The sequence below is a fragment of the Diabrotica undecimpunctata genome, chromosome 9, assembly GCF_040954645.1.
Source record: "Diabrotica undecimpunctata isolate CICGRU chromosome 9, icDiaUnde3, whole genome shotgun sequence".
NCBI classification, from domain to species: domain Eukaryota; kingdom Metazoa; phylum Arthropoda; class Insecta; order Coleoptera; family Chrysomelidae; genus Diabrotica; species Diabrotica undecimpunctata.
In genome coordinates this window covers 30,376,642-30,397,718 of record NC_092811.1, presented here as the reverse complement: position 1 = coordinate 30,397,718, position 21,077 = coordinate 30,376,642, and the positions used below count along the sequence as shown (strand labels likewise).

The window sequence follows — 21,077 nt, the reverse complement described above, 5'->3', positions numbered from 1 at the left end:
TATGTGTTTTTCTCTTTTCTTTTCCTTAAAAACTCCATATTGTACTTTGTGAAATATACAATTTGGTGCAAAAATTAAAGAAACTTACAAATTCTGTAGTTTCTAAATTGTAATGGTAAGTATTTACTGATAAAATAATAACACTAACGCTCCAAATGTTTCTTAATAAGAAAATGAAAACATATTACCTTATTCGCCCCGTGCGTGACTGACGCGACACCTATTGCCTTCATCTGACAGTCTTGGACCTCCCAATTTGAGGTTAAACATTTGACAATTATTAATAATTATTTTTTTATATTTTTTTAATTTATGTACAAAATAAATGTAGTATTAAAAACTGGGTTTCTAAAAATTCATCATAATTTATCTTTTCAACCCCAAACGAAAAAGAAAGGGAAACATTTAGTACTTACAAATCAAGTTTTTCATGTGAAAGAGCATGTAATTAAAAACAATAATAGTAAAAGTTATGATATAAAAGCTAGTCATCAGGCAGGCTGCAGTTAGCTTGAAGCCTTATGAAATATCATTTAAGGTAAATTATTTAAATTTTTCCTATTTCAATTGCATTATAAGGAAATTATGTGATATTTACTTTTTCATATTAATAGCATGAATCCATCTTTTTCTTTTCTCTAATTTATATGTAATCTTTGGAAACCTATAAAAACTACACTCTACTATGCGTAAAAAGATAGGTCCAATTTTGTCATATTTCGCCGCTACGCACGCTGGCATCGTTTCAAGGTACCCCTACCCACGGTTCGTAGACTTACTACGGTTGCCTCTTCCGACTTTGGTGGGGATGCTTGAGTTACGTCACCAGAGTACACAAGAATACAAAATCCATTCATTCGCGATTGAAACTGAATGTAGAGGGCAGGTCGATTGCAGTGTTGATTGGTTGAAGGGGAAGAATTACGTCACGAGAGTACAGTTTCGGGCTTGATGTTCATTGGTTAGGCGGAAGAGGCAACCGTAGTAAGTCTACGAACCGTGACCCCTACCATGGTTACGCACAGAGCGAATAGTGTAATCAAGAATTAGATCCATACTCATAATCACCGTCGCCCGTATCTGTATTTGAATTGGAAATGATCATTGGGTTATTTGATTTTAATATTGTAAATTTGACTCAACTGGAGATATTGGAAAAATAAATGTTTACGACTTTGTCCTGGATGTTTAAAAAGCACACCAACAAATATTTTATAAATCGAAACAGCAGAGCCCCCTTTGTATCTTAGACGACAATTTTTGTGTGATGTTTTTTTATGTCACACTTCCTAGCATAAAAAAGATTCAATTCAACTCAATTCCAAAATACCTAATTCAATTTAGTAGAGAGTTTTACAGAAATGACATCCTTCACTCCTATAATTATTATAACTCATTAGAATTACATCATCATCATAAGTGGCTCGACACTCCGTTGTGGATCTTGGCCTGCTCACAAAGAAGTCGCCACTCCTGTCGATTCCTGGCAATTACCCTTCCATCTTCTGACCCTTAGAATCTGTAGCTCTTCTTCCACATCATCAATCCATCTCCTTCGCGGTCGTCCCCTGCTTCTTGTGCCCTCTAGTTTGGAAATTGTTAATCTCTTCGTGTATTTGTGATCTGACATCCTAGCAATTTGTCCAGCCCATCTAAGTCTCTGCACTTTAACGAAGTTCACAATATCTGGATCTGTGTGTAACTAATATAGTTCAAAGTTTCTTCGACGCCATAGCCCATTTTAATTTACGGCTCCATAAATCGTTTTAAGAATTTTTCTCTCAAAAATACCAAGAAGTCTTTCATCATTTTGAGATAAGATCCACCTTTCAGTCCCATATATCAAAACCGGTATTATTAATATTTTTATTTTTTAAATGTTTCTGGAGACCGTGAACAGTTCTGTTTGCTATTGCTATGCGTCTTTTTATTTCGTCACTTGTCGTGTTTGTTGCGTTTACTAGCGATCCAAGGTATGTGAATTCTTTGACTTGCTCAAAGGTATGGTTGCTAATGAATTCTGTTGGATATTTCGGGGGTTTTTAAAAACCAACATATATTTGGTTTTTTCCTCGTTTATGAGGTATATTAATGCTCATCCCAAGAGTAAGTTTGTTATATTAACAAATAGCAAAAGTTCGGTAGACACAATAATACAAACTTAATTATCAAGCTCTTCATCAGTACTGATAATAATAATTTTAGAAGCGATCCAGTCACAAATAAAGGTAAATAAATTTCTTTGGTTTGGATTAAGGCCCATTATGGAATTAACGCAAATCAAATAGTAGAGAGACTAGCAAAGGATGCTACTTACTACAACAGGGGAGACGACAGAAGAACCATTAATGCCAGTCACTTGATTTACGATAACAAAATCCAAGTAGTCCATTACAGAAGCCTACGAAAGGCAGTAAACGTACTTCCATATGTGACCGACTGCTTCCCGTTCAGAGATATGAGGCAATATGAAATTCGCTGAGCCTGAAGACTATCAAAACAAAAGACTCAAACAACAACTGCTTGGTAATATAAACAATCTAGATAGTAGCCTAAGTAACTCCATGCAAAAGTCTACCCACGCTACTTCCCTATACATTCGCTTCTAACAAAAAAAAAACTGAGTTACTTAAGTTATGACTTATAAAACTAAAGACAATAAATTTTACTAGACCATAGCAAACCTAACAACCGATGAGATAGTTTTCCAACTAAGACTACATGCCACTGGTCCTCCTGCAATTGAAAGTGATGCAAACGGTATTTAGTGTAAATGCAAATACAAAAACTATAATAATATAGATAGGCTATCACTTGGAATAATATTTAATATAAAAGGCGTTTAATATTAATCATAATTTTGGATTTTCCAATTTTAGGATAAAAATTATATTTTACAAGAGTTACAATTTTGGCGAGAGCGTTTTTGACTGTTTAATTTTTGGCGAGAGCGCAAACTTAGTTTCTAGAAATTCAAGCAACACTATCTAGATGTCGCACAAGTTAGTGCATTACTGATTGCATAACTACTAGGGGTTGGCTGTCAAGATAGTTGTTACAGTGTAACAAGTTTCAAACGTATGTATTTTAAATTATTTATATTCTAATTTGATTTTACTGAATATTATATTCATAAATTTAATACTTTAGTCGTACGTAAAAATTGCGTCGAATAGATTAGTCGTACGTATACGTTTATAACTAAATTAATTTATTTCTCTTGTAAGTTTGGCCATTACCCCCAGGATTTCTCACAAATAAATCAGATTATTTATTTGCAGGGACAGAAATATGAAATTGTTATGAACAATAAAACTTTTTAGGGCAAAATGTAGCAATCATTCACAGATTCTCGAGATATTATATAATATATATTTCTTTAAGTTAATGAAGATGATAAAATAAGTTAATGTAATATTTTTCAGTATCAGTTTAAAAATTAATTCTGAATTTGCTAGCCACATATATAAATATTGAATTTATAAAGCAAATATAAGCTAAAATAATACAGTTAAGTATAATACTATTTATTTTTTACATTTAATAGTGTTTTCTGAAATCCAAAAGTGACTGCACCTGTGTACTATGCAACCAGTCATATCTAAAGTTTGTGAATGACATTATTAGCCAAATTTGTAAAATTAAATTACGAATGAAATTATTAGCCAAATTTGTAAAATTAAATTACAACATTCGCCAAAATTTACATTGTCAAAAACGATCCCACCAAAATTTTAACTGTCATTTTTGTAAAATGGATCAAATTTACGTTATTCCATAATTTGAAAGTCGTAATTATGCTTATAGCCTAGTCATCAGAGATTTGACCCCCAAAAATCATACGAACAAGCTGAATTTTGTTGAAAATGTCTGGGACCCCAAAAAGATTGCCACTACTACCCCGGACTCCCCCTAAACCGCCCTCGTAAGTGCGGCAGGGAAAGATTTACAAAGAACCTGTACGTTGTAGAAAAAAATGTTTCAAACAAGAAATTTAACCGAGATAATTTTGAACAAAAATGTTTATTAGCACTTGATGTGTAAGAATGAACCGTTCTTTCATAAACAACGCTTGAAGTGAATTGATTAAACAATTTCAATCCACTTTGTGAGATAATCCATTACGATTAAAAAAATGCTCTTCCAACTTCATAAATATAAGTCGCTAGCATTTTAAATGGCAGTTCTGGAAATTCTCTTAGTATTAACGGTTTTTAACATTATTTCTCTGATATCTCTCATAATAAACACAATTTCTAAAAAAATCCACGATGTCCTTATTCATATTTCTCCAGCACAACAACTGCATCGCTCTTTGCTGTGTCTTTGTAACCCCCAAAGTGGGCAATGAAGCAACTTTAACATCAATATCCTGTTCACTGTCCATATCTACTTCTTGAATCTCCTGAACCTCTTTTCCGAACCTATTGTTACACATTTTGTCGAAATGATTGTACATAATACAAACAGTTATTGCACCTTTTACCGAATTTTGTACACTTTCGAAATTTATGAGCGCGGCCACATTTCCAGCACTGACTATTTTTTCTTGAGTTTTTCTCCTGTTTCCATCTTCTGCTTCTTCTAGTATTAAAGTTATTCGAAGCTTCTACCCTTGTCGTTTGATTGTCATTTCCTCTTTTACAGAATGAATATTAAGTGCTTGAAGTGACTGAACTTCTTTAAACTGTATGTTTGAAATTTCATATGCTCTACATATATCTATTGCCTTTTGTAAGGTTAACTTATGATTCTGCTGCAACATTTTTTTTTGTAGATCTTTATTGATTGTTCCTAAAACTAGTTTACCCAAGATCATTGAGTTCAGTAAGTCAGTTAGGTAAGTATCAAATAACTCCCCTTGCCTTCTATTGTAGAAATCTTTACTAAATCGCATTATTTTCAGGGGTGAAGTACTTTTCTAATTTACCTAACACTGTATCATATGATTTTCTCTGCGCATCCTTTAAATTTAAGATCTAGTCATTACATCAAGTCCTTCATCTCCCAAAAAATTTAACAGCAGTGCAATTTTTACTGTCTATTCTGCATTGCCACTGACCAAGAGGTAAGTTTCAAATATCTATTTGAATCGCAGAAAGTTTTCAAATGATAATGGTTGAGTGATTCTAAACTTCATATTGGTCTAATTCTAACAACTTCTTGTTGTCGTTTTAGTTTGGAAGAAGCTGGTTTCATTGACCACAAGAGTGCGCCATGTAATAATATTTAATAATGATTGTTATAGTACTTTATTGATTGATTTTATAATAATGATATATGATATTCTAATTATTTAACCTATAAGTTCCACCTGAGACCTCGAGCGGCCTGTCCTTTTTCCTGGTGTTGCCAATCAGCATGATGAAACTGAAGTGATCTATGATCACAGAATTTTACATTCATAAGTCATTTAGTCTCATGACATTGGTGGCCAACGCTTAAAGAGAGCATGGCATTCTCTATCTCTCTCTCTCTCTCTCCAATGCCACTACAACCTGAATTGAACCCTTGGGCCTGACCTCCTCTAAACTATGCCTCCACCTTCGTGGTTCGGGACCAGACGTGTTCTCACGTCTGGTCCCGCCCTCTCACCCCTAACATTACTTTGTGTAAATTTTACGCGAGGTTTACACTGTAAAAAAGCAATTTTCGGTAAAAAAAAAAACAAAAATGTAAAATATATTTATTTATATAAACAATTACATAGTCTTTAAGTTTTGCACCACGCACGTACAATATAACAATTTATCTTGAAGCCTTTCCCACGTTGCTTGATGACAGCTTATTACATTTGGTAGATACTCTCTTAGCAACTTAGTCTGAGCAATAACAAGTGCATGACTCTTCAAAAATACGCTCAAATAAGCTACGGCTAGTTCGAAATCTTTATTAGATTTAAGCATATACTCCACACACTTCAAAAACTGTACCATCACATCCAAGGTACCGCCATTGTCAGGCGAAAGAGATTTTATTTCAAAATCTATCATCGAAGGGCCATAGTTTTTAAGCTTTTCTATAACTGCATTAAAGTTGTCAGTTGTTCTCGATGTTTCTAATAATTTTCCAAAGTCTGTTAGATTGACAAAATTAAGTGGTGTTGTAAATTTCGTCTGTTCTTCCGTTTCTGGTCTAACATCAAACTGAATACCAGTCAAAGACGCTACCGTCGGAAGAAAGAATGGTGCTGCTTTGGGTGCTTTAGGAGGTTCTTTAGGTTTGTTTCTTTGCTTGATTACATCAAGGTTGAGAAGATTTTGCCATCTAGATGTGGAAAGGCCAGATAACGTAATTAATTCCTTGCTTATTTGCTCGGGGGAAATAAATTCAACTAAATCTTCTTCAATTTCTTCCACGCCTTCTTCATTATAATCCCGTCCGCATTCCGGAAGCAATATTAATGGAGGATTATCGCTAGGTGTGATACTTTTTAATGTAATTCTTGTGTAAAGGGTCTTGTTAGTCCAAAGAAATATGCCTATATAATCCACGTGGGCTGTAATCAAGCACTCCCCAGTTGGAGACATATCTAAAGAAATACATGCAGCATCGGTAGCAAATTCATCCACCAGTTGACCGGATGGTATATCCCATGTTCGTACAGAACAATCCATGGAGGCAGTGATGAGCCATCGTGAGTCTGGACTAAAAGTGGCGTCGGTTAATTGTGCTGTATGACCAGTGAATTTCCGCACCACACGTTTCGTGTCAATGTCCATTATATTCAGCGAGTAATCCTCCATAGCTATCGCCAACATGGAGCTTTCCCGATGAGATCTAAAGAAACTGATTGTTTCTTCTAGGGGAATAGCTGCCAATGGAGGAGAATCTAAAAAAAGAAAAGGTAGTTATATTCCTCCTACGATACAATGCAAAATACAAAAAGGGTCACATGTTATACTTAAACAAATATGGAACGTATTAAAAATAGCTATAAATCGACTTATTATTCGGTAAAATATATTTTATCTATGAGAGGCGCAAACAAAGATGATATTATGATGATACAAACAAAGATGATACAAATAAAAATTTACTCTACTCTATTCAAATTTTACAAACAGGACAAATAAAACTCCGTGGGGTTGAAGCGGATTTTTTGCCATATTGATAGATAGAAAAAAAAATGAGCAGGGCCTCACTTAATAACTTTCACAATGAAAGAACCGTAGGAAATAAAAGATTTTAAAATTGGCGACAAATAGTTTAAATTAGAACAAAAAGAATTTAAGGAGGAAATTAGGAAGTTGAAAATGTTACCATTAAAAAGGAAAATATGGAAATGGACAAAAGAGAGTTTTAATTATATTATTTGTAATTTGTACATATTTAAATTAAAAATTTGAATCACAATATTTTTTCTAAAAAGATTCAGTTATTAAAGTAAAATAATATGTTATTTTCTTTAAAAAATTTTATAAAACGCAAAAATTGAATGCTATTCTACGACTACGCGGCATCTACATATGAAAATATCTAAAGTTGCATTTGTTGCCCCACTCTTTCATATTTTAGAAGCAGTAATAGCGCTGACATTGACATGACTACGAGAGAGGTGTCCGAGGTACTTAATGAATTTGGTCTCCGACTATCTGTCAGAGAGGAAAACTGTGGCAGAAAAAGGAGTAGTGGTTGATGTGACGGCTGGAGTGCCGCAGGAGTCGGTCCTAGGACCCACGCTGTGGAACTTGGCATTTGACGGGATTGTGAGCCTCTATATGATGCTTCTATATGCGATCCTTCTATTCTTTGTATTTAGTTCCGGTTTTGATGTCATGATGAAGATTGGCAAAAATGACTCAAAATTAGTAAAATGGTATATTAATCGACGCAAAGTAGCACGAAGAGTTCAAATATCGACTTTCGGTTCAACTTCCGGTCACGCTTAGTGAAAACCTAGGACTTACGAAGTCCAACGGCTTGTTTCGCTATTTGACCTTTTTGTTTTGTTGCAACTTTTCATTTTGTTATCTCTATAAACTAGTTCGATTCATACCTTTATTTTTAAACCTCCAAAACTTGACTTCGTTTCCCCCTCCTGTCACAACAAATTGATTTAGTGTATCACTTGAAATTCCACGGACTGGGTATTTATGAGCTTTAGGATTTCCATATGAATCCCTCCAAATTCCTGACTGCATATTAAATCTGAAAAGAAAATTTAAACGTGAGTTTTTATTAAATATTGTATTAACATGCAATTAAAGCACAAATTGATTAAAAAATTACATTTTTTATTGTGTTTTGACGTTTCGATTTCCAATCCGAAAATGGTTTTCAAAAAAAAAAATTATAAATTAGGGAATTAACCTGTAGCATGGCAAATTTTAGTAAAGTAATTATAAAAAATGGCGGATGGGTGCAATTTGGTAAAATTATTTTAAACGGGACCATATGACAACTTAGACTTTATTTGGAAGTTTTTCTGTGAGTAAGTATGTTGCTAGTTTTATGCAATTCTGTCTTACAAAGAAGTCTAACTCTGGGAAAGAAGTTACTAAAAAGTTATACTTCTTCTTCTTAAGACAATGTCTTGTTTTTTTTTTTAAGTTGTAGCCTAAGTTTGGATTTCGATATCCACATTTCATACCAGAATTTGGGGAGTCTTCTGAGTGGTCTGCTGGTGTTTGATTTCTCTTCTTTTGCAATCTTTGCAAGTCTAATATCACTCATTTTATCAACGTGGTCTCTCCATGCTCTTTTTCTGACTCTAAACCATTTTACAACGTCCTAAATGTTACACAGATGTCAGTAATTGATCTTAGGGTCCGCATTTCTATCGTTCTGAGTAGATGCTTATTGTGTTTCTGTGGCATAAGTCATAGTAGGTCTTACATCAGTTTTGTAAATACGTGTTTTGCTTTCGATGCTCATATATTTGTTTCTTCATTCTCCATCCCTGCTCATGACATCACTTGCTCCACACTTTCAATATACACTGCTAACTTACACCTTCAGGGTTCTCTTGATATTGTCATAGACTGCGTTTTCTGGAGAGGGTAATCATATTTTCTGCATATTAGCATCAGATCACAGATCAGTTATTATCACTGCATCATCAACATAGCAAATTATTTTAAATTCTGTATTGCTCATTCTATAACCTCTTCCCGTGGCTTTCACTTCTTTGATTATGTAATCCATAAGGGCTTTAAAGAGGACTGGACTGAGACTATACCCTTTCCTAATTCCTGTTGAGACTGGTATCTTGTTGTTTGCTCTTAGGAAAGTGCTGTTCCTGATGTTCAATTGTCGAATAATTTTTGGTTTAAGTTTCTTTCCTTTAATGGTTTCGGAGCATCGCCAAGCCTTACCCAATCAAAGGCTCGCTAAGGTCAATGAAGCACATAAAGGCAACTTTATTATATTCAATAGCGTTTCCAACTATTTGATAATGACTATTGCATCTATGATGGATCTATTATTTTGGAATCCTTGGCGTTCTTCATGGATGCCACTCTGTGTCACTTCTTCTTTCAAAATTTTTGTCAATAACTCTGAATCTGTGCTTAATAAGCAGAGTCCTCTGTAATTTTGTGGGTCTGCTTTCGCCCTTTTACTACAAAGCTAAGTTGCAAAAACGGATGGAAAAACACTGCATTTGCATACAGCAGAAAGAACTGGGGAAGGAGTGTATGGGTATATAATCGAACATTCAGAAAGTCTGGGTAAAATGGCAATCATCTTTCAAGAAGAAACTATTAGAAGATGCGCACAGTTCAATTTATACTAAAATATCTAACACAGGAGGTTGTCATAATGTTCGATAGTAAAGAGGATATCAAAAGACTGAAATCACATGTGATGAGCTTGGGATTGCTTAAGGAAATGAAATAAACTACACATGCCTACTATGGATTCAGGGATATACTGAAGTGGAATGCAATGGGAACTTAGCCATAAGATGTAAAAATACCTTTTTTGTGACCTGAACCTTTTTTGTAGGATTAGGATCAGATTAATGCTGGAAGAAATTTAGAAGTAGATTATTGAAACATGTCAAAATGACGATTGTTATATTTTGTCTAATCTTTTATCATATTAAACGTTCTTAAAAAGCACCTTGTATATAATTTTAACCTCTTTCGTATAACAACATCTTGGTTGGCCGTACATAAACAATAAAAACCCGGTTATGGTGTTACCTCCCAGAGTAATCCTTGTCTAAATTCGGTGTGCCCACAGTTTATAATTGTATTGTGAATCCTCTGTATAAAACAATTGTTAGGTATGCTATATGAGTCTCGTTAGAACTACTTTTATACGCATTACACACTGTCTCACTCCCATTAGAAATTTAAAAGACTACAAAAAGCTATAAACACTTACCTATCTACATGTCCTGTGCTGTAACCAACAATAACGAAATTCCCACAATGCGACAAACACAAGGAACTTGCTGCCACTTCCAGGTTAACATCTTTATTCTTTTTCTGAAACCGTTCTGGTAGTAGTTTCAGTTGGCCCATTCTAATTTTATCATAGGACCAAGTGGTCACCAAGGCAATATTCGAATGTATAGCTGCAATATTATCCCATTCTTTTTCTCTTGTAGTCTCAGAAGTGAACTGAATTATCGGAGGCATTTTTAGGGGATCTTCTACAGCTCTTCCTCGTTTCTTGCTGATCTTTCTATTGTAAGAAGCCTTTCCTAGACTTTTGTTGAACTGCTCAGTTTGGGTATTGAATATTCTCAGGGTTGAATCTCCGGCACAGCTTAAAATGTTGTGACCATTAGCACCATGGAATCTGATGAGAGATGGTGCAGATGAATGACCTAAAAGTTAATGGAATTTGTAATAATTTGATGTTACAAGCATGCCCAATTATGAAAATCATAATAAAGTAGAATAGAGAACACAGAGAAAGAAAACAAAGAAAAGTACAAAAAGTACAAAAATAAAAAAAAATAATGGCGAATGATAGAGAAATTCATCGTGAAATTTGGGAAGGCAAATTGCCGATTTGTTTTCGTTTAGACAGAGAAGAATAAGCAGATGTTCGAGAACCAGACCCATTTTATTTGATGGTTCCCAGACTCAGTTATTTTCCTTTAGTAACGGACAAAATAAAACGACACTTTCTCAAATATGTAGATTGTGAGAAGTCAGAGCAAGAAATGTAGCTTGCATACAATGGACAACCTTTAAAATGGCATTATCCAATTGGTGTGTTGTTTGATCTTTCATTTGACAAAGACGAGATTCTGCCTTAGAACATAATTGTGCTCAGTTTGGGTATTGAATATTCTCAGGGTTGAATCTCCAGCACAGCTTAAAATGTTGTGACCATTAGCACCATGGAATCTGATGAGAGATGGTGCAGATGAATGACCTAAAAGTTAATGAAATTTGTAATAATTTGATGTTACAAGCATGCCCAATTATGAAAATCATAGTAAAGTAGAATAGAGAACACACAGAAAGAAAACAAAGAAAAGTACAAAAATGCCTGTCAATGAAACTTTTTGTGAATTCGTCAATGAAGCTTTTTGTGAATTCATCGATGAAGCTTTGTAGATCTGGTTTCTTCAGGAAAGTTGAAAAGGTACATTGATTGGCGGCTCGATTTTGAAAGAAAAACTTTGGCTATTCGCTCCGTGCGTGACCATGGTAGGGGTACTTTGAAACGATGCCAGCGTGCATAGCGGCGAAATATGACAAAATTGGCCCTACCTTTTTAGGCATAAATTTTATCAAAAATGTGTGCAAATACATATTGCGTATTTAATTGTGCTAATAATAGCAAAAATAGTAAGTGTAGTTTTTATAGGTTCCCAAAGATTACATATAAATTAGAGAAAAGAAAAATATGGATCCGTGCTATTAATATGAAAAAGTAAATATCACATAACTTCATTTTTATGCAATTGAAATAGGAAAAATTTAAATAATTTACCTTAAATGATATTTTATAAGGCTTCAAGCTAACTGCAGAGTGCCTGATGACTTTAGCTTTTATATTATAACTTTTACTATTACTGTTTTTAAATATATGCCCTTTCACGTGAAAAACTTGATTTGTCAGTACTATAGTGTATTTTTATGTATGAGAGAGTAATAAAACAATAAATTATGTATGCAAATCCCTAAACTGTTGATACGGGTGACTCAATGAAAAACAGATATTTGTCAACAAGTTTACAGAAGTATACCTATAGGAAAACAATTTTAAATTGAGTATGACCACCAGGTATAAAGGTTGGAGCAGAATAGAATACAATAGTTGTGAGGGTTACTAATCCCTAAATAAGGTTGCCAGTGTCGGAGTGATGGAGGTTAACAGGTACTAATGAATTTGCAAGAAATGTAAGATGTTTATTTTATTGGTTATATATAACCAATAAAAGTTTAATAAGTACCTACCTATTTGCAAAATAAAGTTTAATTCTTTAGATAAAATAAAACGTTTTATTTTATCTATTTGCAAAATAAAGTTTAATTCTTTGCCTATTTGCAAAATAAAGTTTAATTCTTTAGATAAAATAAAATGTTTTATTTTATCTGAAATGAGTGCATTCCACGAAGTAAGGGTTTCAACAATCAAACATTTAATTCTTTAATTCCAGGAATCTACGACAGTAATTGACTAGATAATTACCTTCTAAACTTATTCCACAGAAAATGTGATAGTGGGTTTTTCCATTTTGTATATAGGAAGGTCCAAGTGGCGTATTCAAAATTCTTAACAGTTCACTAAAAGTAGGTACTTCAGTTGCAAGGTGCAGTTTATTGTGTATACTAGTGTTATGGAAAATTTGGAAGTGCCGTGTAAACGCCGAAAAATTGGTCCTCTAACAGTTAATGAAAAAACATTAATATTTAATTGTTTTAAATCATTTAGAGACAAACGTTTATGTGAAAGTGTTGATGAGACCGTTGAGTTAGTTAGCAGTACACTTGGTGTTGGGAAATCTACGATTTACAGAGTTATTAAAGAAGAGAAATGTGGTAGTTTTCAAATGCCACGTAATGCTCCAGGGAAACCAAAATTTCAAATAGAATATCATTTTAAAGAAGGACTTCGACGGAAAGTGCATGAATTCTTCTTTAGACAAGAATTTCCAACATTGGATAAAGTTCTTGTCTCAGTTCGAGATGATAAGGATTACCCAGAAATGAGTCGAAGTATGTTATGGAAACTTTTAAAAGAAATAGGCTTCCGCTGGAAAAAGAATCCCAGAAAGTCTATTTTATTAGAAAGAAGCGTTATTGTCATATGGAGAAGACATTTTCTAAGAACCATAAAGGAAATGAGAAACCAAAAAAGAAAAATATTTTATCTTGATGAAACATGGATCAACGAGGGTCATACACCAAATAAATTTTGGCAGGATGAAACTGTTACAAGTCAAAGGCACGCTTTTGTAAATAACTTATCTACTGGTTTAAACCCACCATCAGGAAAGGGACGCAGGCTGATAATAGTACACATTGGCAGTTCAGACGGTTTTGTTGAAGGTGGTTTATTAACTTTTGAATCAACTCGTACCGGTGACTACCATGAAGACATGAACGCTGATGTCTTTCAAGAATGGTTCGAACAAATGATAGATCTTCTTCCTAAGAACTGTGTAATAGTAATGGATAATGCAAGTTATCACTCCAGACTTATAGAAGGACTGCCCACAACCAAGTGGTTAAAAAAAGACTTGCAGAATTGGCTGAGTTCAAAAAATATTACGTACCATCCCGGATCTATAAGAAAGGAACTTTATTCGTTGTGTGCCCTTCATAAAGAAAAATTTAAAAAATACGAAATTGATGAAATTGCCAAAAATCGTGGAATGACAGTACTTAGATCCCCACCATATCATTGTGAATTAAACCCGATTGAACTGGTATGGGCACAGATAAAGAGTGAAGTTTCAAGAAAAAATACCACTTTTAAAATTCATGATGTTACACAGTTGTTTTTGGAGGCCGTAAATAATGTAAAACCTGAAAACTGGGAAAAGGCAGTAAATCACACTATTAAAGAAGAGAAAAAAATGTGGAAGCTGGACAATATTACTGATAAAATGATCGAGCCAGTTATTATAAATCTTGGTTCTGAAAGTTCATCTTCTGAATCTGATTTGGATTTGTAACAAGTAGCTGTAAGTTTTATATTAATATTTTTATTCATCTATTTAACATACCTTAGACGGTTTTAAAAACTCTTTTTCTCTTTTGTAATTTTTAAAAATTAAAAAAAATGTGAATTTTTTAAAACCCTTTTTAATGTAGGCCAGTCAGTTCTAATATAGTGTGTGATAAAAGAGGTCACTTTTGTTTACATACACATAACACTTTATAACACTGAAATAATTCATTTATTTTTTACAATTATTCAAAGTAATTTTTCAATTAATCTTGAGCACGCCCATGGAGTGGTCGGAGCTACCAGTTAAAATTATGCTAATTACTCTCTCGTTCATAAAAATAAACTATAGATTTTTCCCTTTCTTTTCCGTTTGTGGTTGAAAAGATATATTATGATGAATTTTGAGAAACCCAGTTTTTAATACTACATTTATTTTGTACATAAACTAAAAAAATATAATTAAAAAGTTAATTATTAATAATTGTCAATTTCGCATGTATTTAACAATGTCAAACATATGTCATATGTTTAACCTGAAAATTGGTAGGTCCAAAACTGTCAGATGAAGGCGGTAGGTGTCGCGTCAGTCACGCACGGAGCGAATAAGGAGACACGGAATTCATTTCACATATGTAAGTGGAAAAAAATGTCTGCTGATACTTCTGGTGTAAAATAATTCAAGACTAAGTTTGGTGAAATGGTAACAGAGGAAATATCTCCTGAGCGTTTATAAAGTTTATAATATCAACAAGATGGTGCTAAATATTAAAATATTACCAGAAACAACTTTTATAAACTAATTATTTAAATAACTTTTTGCACCCACCCAAGGTAAAACAACTCAAACCATAGCTAATTATGCATAATATGTAATATATGTATAAAATGTAATAAGCATAATACTTAAAATAATAGCAGTAATACTGAGCCAAATTTTATGGCAACAAATCATCTAGAGGGTACTATACTAATTCAACCTAATTACTATTTAAATGGGAATAAGCCACAATTAAAGGTTAAAATACGTTTATTGACGTTTCAATTTCCACTTCGGAAATCGTTCTCAAAATACAAAATTTTGAGTTTGTATTTTAAGAACGATTTCCGAAGTGGAAATTGAAACGTCAATAAACGTATTTTAACCTTTAATTGTGGCTTATTCCCATTTAAATAGTAATTAATTTAAAATGCTACAAGAAAATAGCTTAATTCAACCTATTTTAAGTATTTGACTATATTATAAATTACAGGAATTACCTTCTCTAATTCTGAGTAATCTTGCTCCACCATCAGTCATATCAAAAATCCACAGCTTCAGTGTATTATCTGGAGAGGAAGTAATAACTAATGGTTCATTGGAAAGACACACCATTCCAGTGACAGCTCCATCATGAGCAGCTAGTAGCTGAGTAGACACTTTTCTTTCTTCTAAATCCCAAAATACAATATGTCCACATGTACTTCCAGTGGCCATGATAGGGTTGCCATCTGTCCTGAATGATATTGAAGTAACTGTGCCCCAGTCTTGTGTGAATTCCATAATATTTTCATCATATTTCAAATTATGAAGAATTATTCTACCTAAAATTAAAACAATTTAAACTTTCAGTCCGAATTATAGATGACAAACTACTTGGCAATGGTGGTTCAACTGACAACATTAATTGACAAGATTATAAGACAATAAAATACTAGAAAAAATGAAGAACAAGCGAGCTAATCCTATTATTGAAAAGGTTGATAAGAAGCAACTGGAAAACTACAGAAGTATTAATTTGCTTAATACTAACCTGAAACTTATAACTAGACTTCAGCAAATATGCATATTGCATATTTTGCATATTGTGCATATTTTATGCAAATATTTCATATTTTGGCATATTTGTATAAAAGTTTGCATAAAGTGCATAAAAGTTCAGATTTTTATACTGTATTTGAAAATTTTTAAACATACCAATTTATTTCAATTCTTGTATAAAATTTTGTAGTCATTTTAATCAAGAAATGATCTAAGTACGTAATCTCTACAGGTACAAAACATTTACAATTTCAAAGATCAATTTAAGTAGCCCTAAACATTCTTAGAAAGTCTCGGCCACTGAGGCATTCAGTTATTGGATAATCGCTAAGGGTTCGCTCATTTGCATTTTATGATCTAATCCCCAAATCTATCTACAATTTATTGTATCTTAACAGCAGGTAAACGGCTAATAGTTTTGTTCCTAATTTAGGGATTTTCCAAAAATCTCCCAGTTTATTGAATTAGGTACCTAAACATTTCTAATTTGATGCTCAGATTTGTAAATCATTTTTGTTTTGATATTCAAAGCGTAAACACTCGTTGTGCGTAACAAAAAGGAAGATTGTGATTTTATAATGCCTAAAACAACCAGTGCTTCAACTTGGATTAAACCTTATAAAGAGCTGTCTATGGATATGGGAAAAATCTACTGTTCAGTCTGTGGCAAAATTGTAAGTATCTAATATTTTCTATTAAATATCTAATATTTCATACATACAGGGTGTTTCCAAATGACACTTACAACGTTTGACTGTAGATACTTCTCGAAAAATTGAACAAAACGATATAGTTCATGAGGGGTCAAACTTATTTACTTTTCGAGATACAGGGTGTTAAAATTAAAAAAAATTAAATTCTTTTAGTTAATAACAACAATAACTTTAAAACCAATAAATATATTTACTTGAAATTTAGTACTCGTAGGTTGTTTTTAAATGAAAAATAGCTTCCTTTAGTGAGAAAAAATTGTCCATGGTACAATACAATGGTGTGTATTTAGAAAAATTTTTCACCTTTACTTTTTTTTATGAAGTCAGCTATTCTAAAACACAATTATTTTTATTGTAATTGAATTAACAAAAAAAAAACTTTTGTTGAATTTTAAAATAAGTTATATGATGTACTAATGTTTAGTAACAAAAACTAATTTGTGGATTAATACTGCATTTAAAACACTTAGCGAGTGTTTTTTTTCCAAACCAGTTATTTGATTAACCAAAAACACCTTGTATATTTTTATATTTTAAAGGTTGGGTTAAAATAAAGGTTTTTATTTTTATTTATAGATAGCATGTGAGAAGAAATTTCAGATAGACCAACATGTGAGAACTGCTTCACACATTGCAAAAAAAGGAAAAATAGGAGGAAAACATCAAACTTCAATGGCTAAATGTTTCCAATCTACTTCAAAAAAATTAGATGAGCAAGAAACTTTTAATGAAGACTTGTGTCGCGCATTAGTGTCTGCAAACATACCGCTTTCAAAATTAGCAAATGTAAATTTTAGTTCGTTTCTAAAAAAATATTGCAAACTTAATGTTCCAAGTGATCGGTCTCTAAGAAGAAATAATGTGAACGGGCTATACTCGTCGGTGTTAATTAATATTAAGGAAGAAATTGCAGATAATTATTTTTACATATCTGTAGACGAAACCACTGATTCCTCAGGAAAGTATATTGCTCATTTATTGATTGGTGTTCTTAAAGAAGATACCTTACCAAAATCTCATCTTATTTCATGCCAGCAACTTGAGAAAACAAATGCTTTAACAATTTCGCGTTTTATACAAGAAACATTAGCAACATTTTTTCTTCCGACAACTATTCCTTCTAATAAATTACTGCTTATTTTATCGGATGCTGCTCCTTATATGGTGAAAGCAGGACAAAATTTAAAAATATTTTTCCCAGATTTAATACATGTTACTTGTGTAGCGCATGGATTAAACAGAGTTGCAGAGGAAATACGAAAAAAGTTTCCTCTTGTAAATACCATGATATCCAGTGTCAAAAAAGTATTTCTTAAATCTCCTATAAGAATTCAACTTTATAAAGAAATGCTACCTAACATTCCTCTTCCACCACAACCTATTTTAACGCGATGGGGAACATGGTTAGAAGCAGCTAATTTTTATGCAGATCATTTTGTTAAAATAAAGAACATAATTGATACGTTAACAGATGAAAGTTCCCAATCTCTTTTGGATTCTAAACAAACTTTCCAGAGTAACTTGCTTCAACAAGAACTTTCATTTATAAAATCAAATTTTAGTTTTGTTCAAAAAACAATTACTCAGTTAGAATCACCAAAACTGTCATTGTTCGAAAGTACAGCATTAATAAAAGAATTTGCGTCATGTTGTTGAAACGTTAGAGGTAATATTGGAAAAGATATTTTAAAAAAATTTGAAGCTACAATGGAAAAAAATAAAGGTTACCATATTCTTTCTGAAGTAGTCAGTGTTCTAGCTGGAAATATTTCGGAAACAATTAATTTAGAACCAAATGTTTTGGTTAGTTTGAAAAATGCTCAGTTGATGTTGAACGAAGTTTTTCCATATATAAATATATGTACTCAGACAGAAGCCACAAGTTTTTGTTAGAAAATTTTGAACACCACTTGGTCATTTATTGTTACCATAATTCTAAATAAGTTTATTCATACTTAAAAATGATGTAGTTACTTAAAATAAATGTAAATCTTAATGAATAGTAGGAAATATTTAGTTATGTACACTTTTTTTTAAATAAAATTGTTACTATTTTACGATTTTTTTATTTATTTGTATGCATATTTTGTAAAATATTTGCATATTTTCGGGTAAACACATGCATATTTATGCGCATATTTTCTACATTTTTATTTGCATATTTGCCGAAGTCTACTTATAACTAAAATTTTAATAATCAGCATATAAACTTGAGCAACTTGACAGATGAGCAACAAGATTTCCAAATGGAAAAAATTTGTGTACAAATACAATATTCAGCATAAAACAGATTACAGAGAAAGCATTAGAATACAGTAGACCCACCTTCCTATATTTAATTGACTTAAAGAAAGCATTTCACCAAGAATATTATAAAAACAATTGAAAACATCTATCAAAGCAATAAGATGGAAGTCAGAATAGATGGACAACTTAAGGAACCTATAGAGGCAATGGCATAAGACAGGAGGATTCACTAAGCTCTATGCTATTCCATTTAATCATGGATGAAGTCATAAACAGCATCAATAAAGGAAGATGATACAGAATAGGGAACAATTAAAATTCTCTGTTAGGCAGACAAGCAATATTAATAACCCAAAATGAAGATAGCCTTTAAATAGGCATTTAAGTAAATCTAGTAAGTAAAGAACTCTATTACAAAAGTATTCAAAACAAAATTAGCATGAAACCATGATTTCATGAATTATCAGGAAATAAAAAATTGTATCAACAATATGTACACCCAGGCTTCACCATGACTTGAATCTCAGAAATCTGATTGAATTAAAATTGGTAGAAACCCCAAATTGTTCATGTGGAGTACAGAAAATATGATATTGTGTTATGAAATATAGCTACTGATGTAAGAGTGCTAAACAACTGATATAAAAATTTCCTATACCTCTTCTGATTTACATGTGTGTTAAGAACCTTATTGTGTTTGGATTCTCTTAACACTGAATGAGACCTACAGCGTCTTTAGAAATTAAAATGCTCAAAATACTTAAGTAACTAGACTTGAATAAATATTGGGTAATTATTTTATCTGTCCAGGATTATTTTCAGTATCATTGTTATACTATATCAAAAACTTACCAGTTACTAAACCTACTGCCACGACATCAATTGCAGGTGCTTGGGCAAGACAACTTACACCAGCTTTCCAGCTACTAAATGTATATATTATTTTTGCATTATTGATATTCCATAACTGCATCCCGCCTGTATCACTAGCTAGCAATATTTTGTTGATGTATGTACTGGGATGAAGAATTGCACTAATATTAAAACTTTCTAAACTAAACAAAAGTTCTAAATATACAGTTTCAGCTTTAATGTCCCATATTTTTACATTATTAGACTCATCCACAGATATTAAATGAGCACCGAAAGGTATCATTAGACGCACTTTTTTCTTGTGGCCTTTATATGTGTGTTTTAGTTCTGTACCTCTTCTCCATGCATATATAACATTGTCTACAGCTGTATATACATGATACGCGTCTGCAGTCATACAGTTTATATCATTGTGATGCAAACCACTTACACTCAGTAGACCAAAATGGGATATTCCGTAAGTATGGAATGATTTTCCAACACATGTTATTATTAGATTTTCTTGTCTACTTTTAATATATCTCACTTGTAAAGGTATGTGATTACTGACATATCCTAAACCTCGACTAGGTAAAAATACTTTACTTCCAGACATTTCAATAAAACTTAAAGATCATTTTCTATACAGAAATAAACAAATAGTAAAAAATTAAAAAATTATGTAGGTCTATAACATTTTTTAAGGTTATGTTTTACATGTGTTTATTGATAGCCCAGAAGTTAGCTATAAGCTAATATTATTTAAATTTGGAAGGATCATAGGCGGGAACAACTACCATACTACAGGCACCGAACAAGTTGTTCGGTGGAAGAATAATTATAAATAATCAGTAGAGTAGAGATTGTCGAGTATATGGCAAATGTAAGGGTGACTAAAACAAGTTTTAGTGTAACAACACTTTGTCTTGTAATTTCCGATCTTTTTATTAATTTTTTTCTACTTTTTAAAGATTTTTTGGTGGTAAAACAAAAATCATGAAGAAGCCTTTTTTAACCTTTCAGGCATGCCTAAAAAAATTGCATTTTTAGCATTCTGGGATAAAGACGTTTACAAAAGTTTGATTTTAAAAGCTAAGATAGGGTGTTTGGCGCGTTCTGTTTGTAGTCAAGGTTTGCGTCTTTTATTATTCAGTCAATCAGTCAGGTCCTCGTTTTCAACACTTTTTAACGGCCCAGTTTCATTTTAGCCACAATAATATCGCTATTTTAAGCATTAAACTAAACTGTACACATAGTTTAGCCATAATGACTGTAATATGCGCAAATCAAGAAGAGAGAGCATGGAAACGTTAACAAAGACAGAAAAGATTATCTCGCCAAGAGAAAAGAGATTACAGATTGCCATAGCCCTTCAAAAA

At 32.5% G+C, this 21,077-nt stretch overlaps 1 protein-coding gene across 1 annotated transcript; it reads right to left on the bottom strand.

The window, feature by feature from the left end:
* Positions 1-5,672: 5,672 nt before the first annotated feature.
* LOC140449757 (WD repeat-containing protein 36) lies at positions 5,673-20,442 on the bottom strand. The gene is made up of 5 exons (XM_072543080.1): positions 19,699-20,442; positions 15,346-15,669; positions 10,333-10,780; positions 8,000-8,151; positions 5,673-6,832 (listed from the first exon to the last, which is right to left on the bottom strand). Exons 1-5 carry the CDS (start codon positions 20,312-20,314, stop codon positions 5,703-5,705), a joined length of 2,670 nt encoding a protein of 889 aa, XP_072399181.1. The 5' UTR covers positions 20,315-20,442; the 3' UTR covers positions 5,673-5,702.
* Between the last annotated feature and the right edge of the window lie 635 nt (positions 20,443-21,077).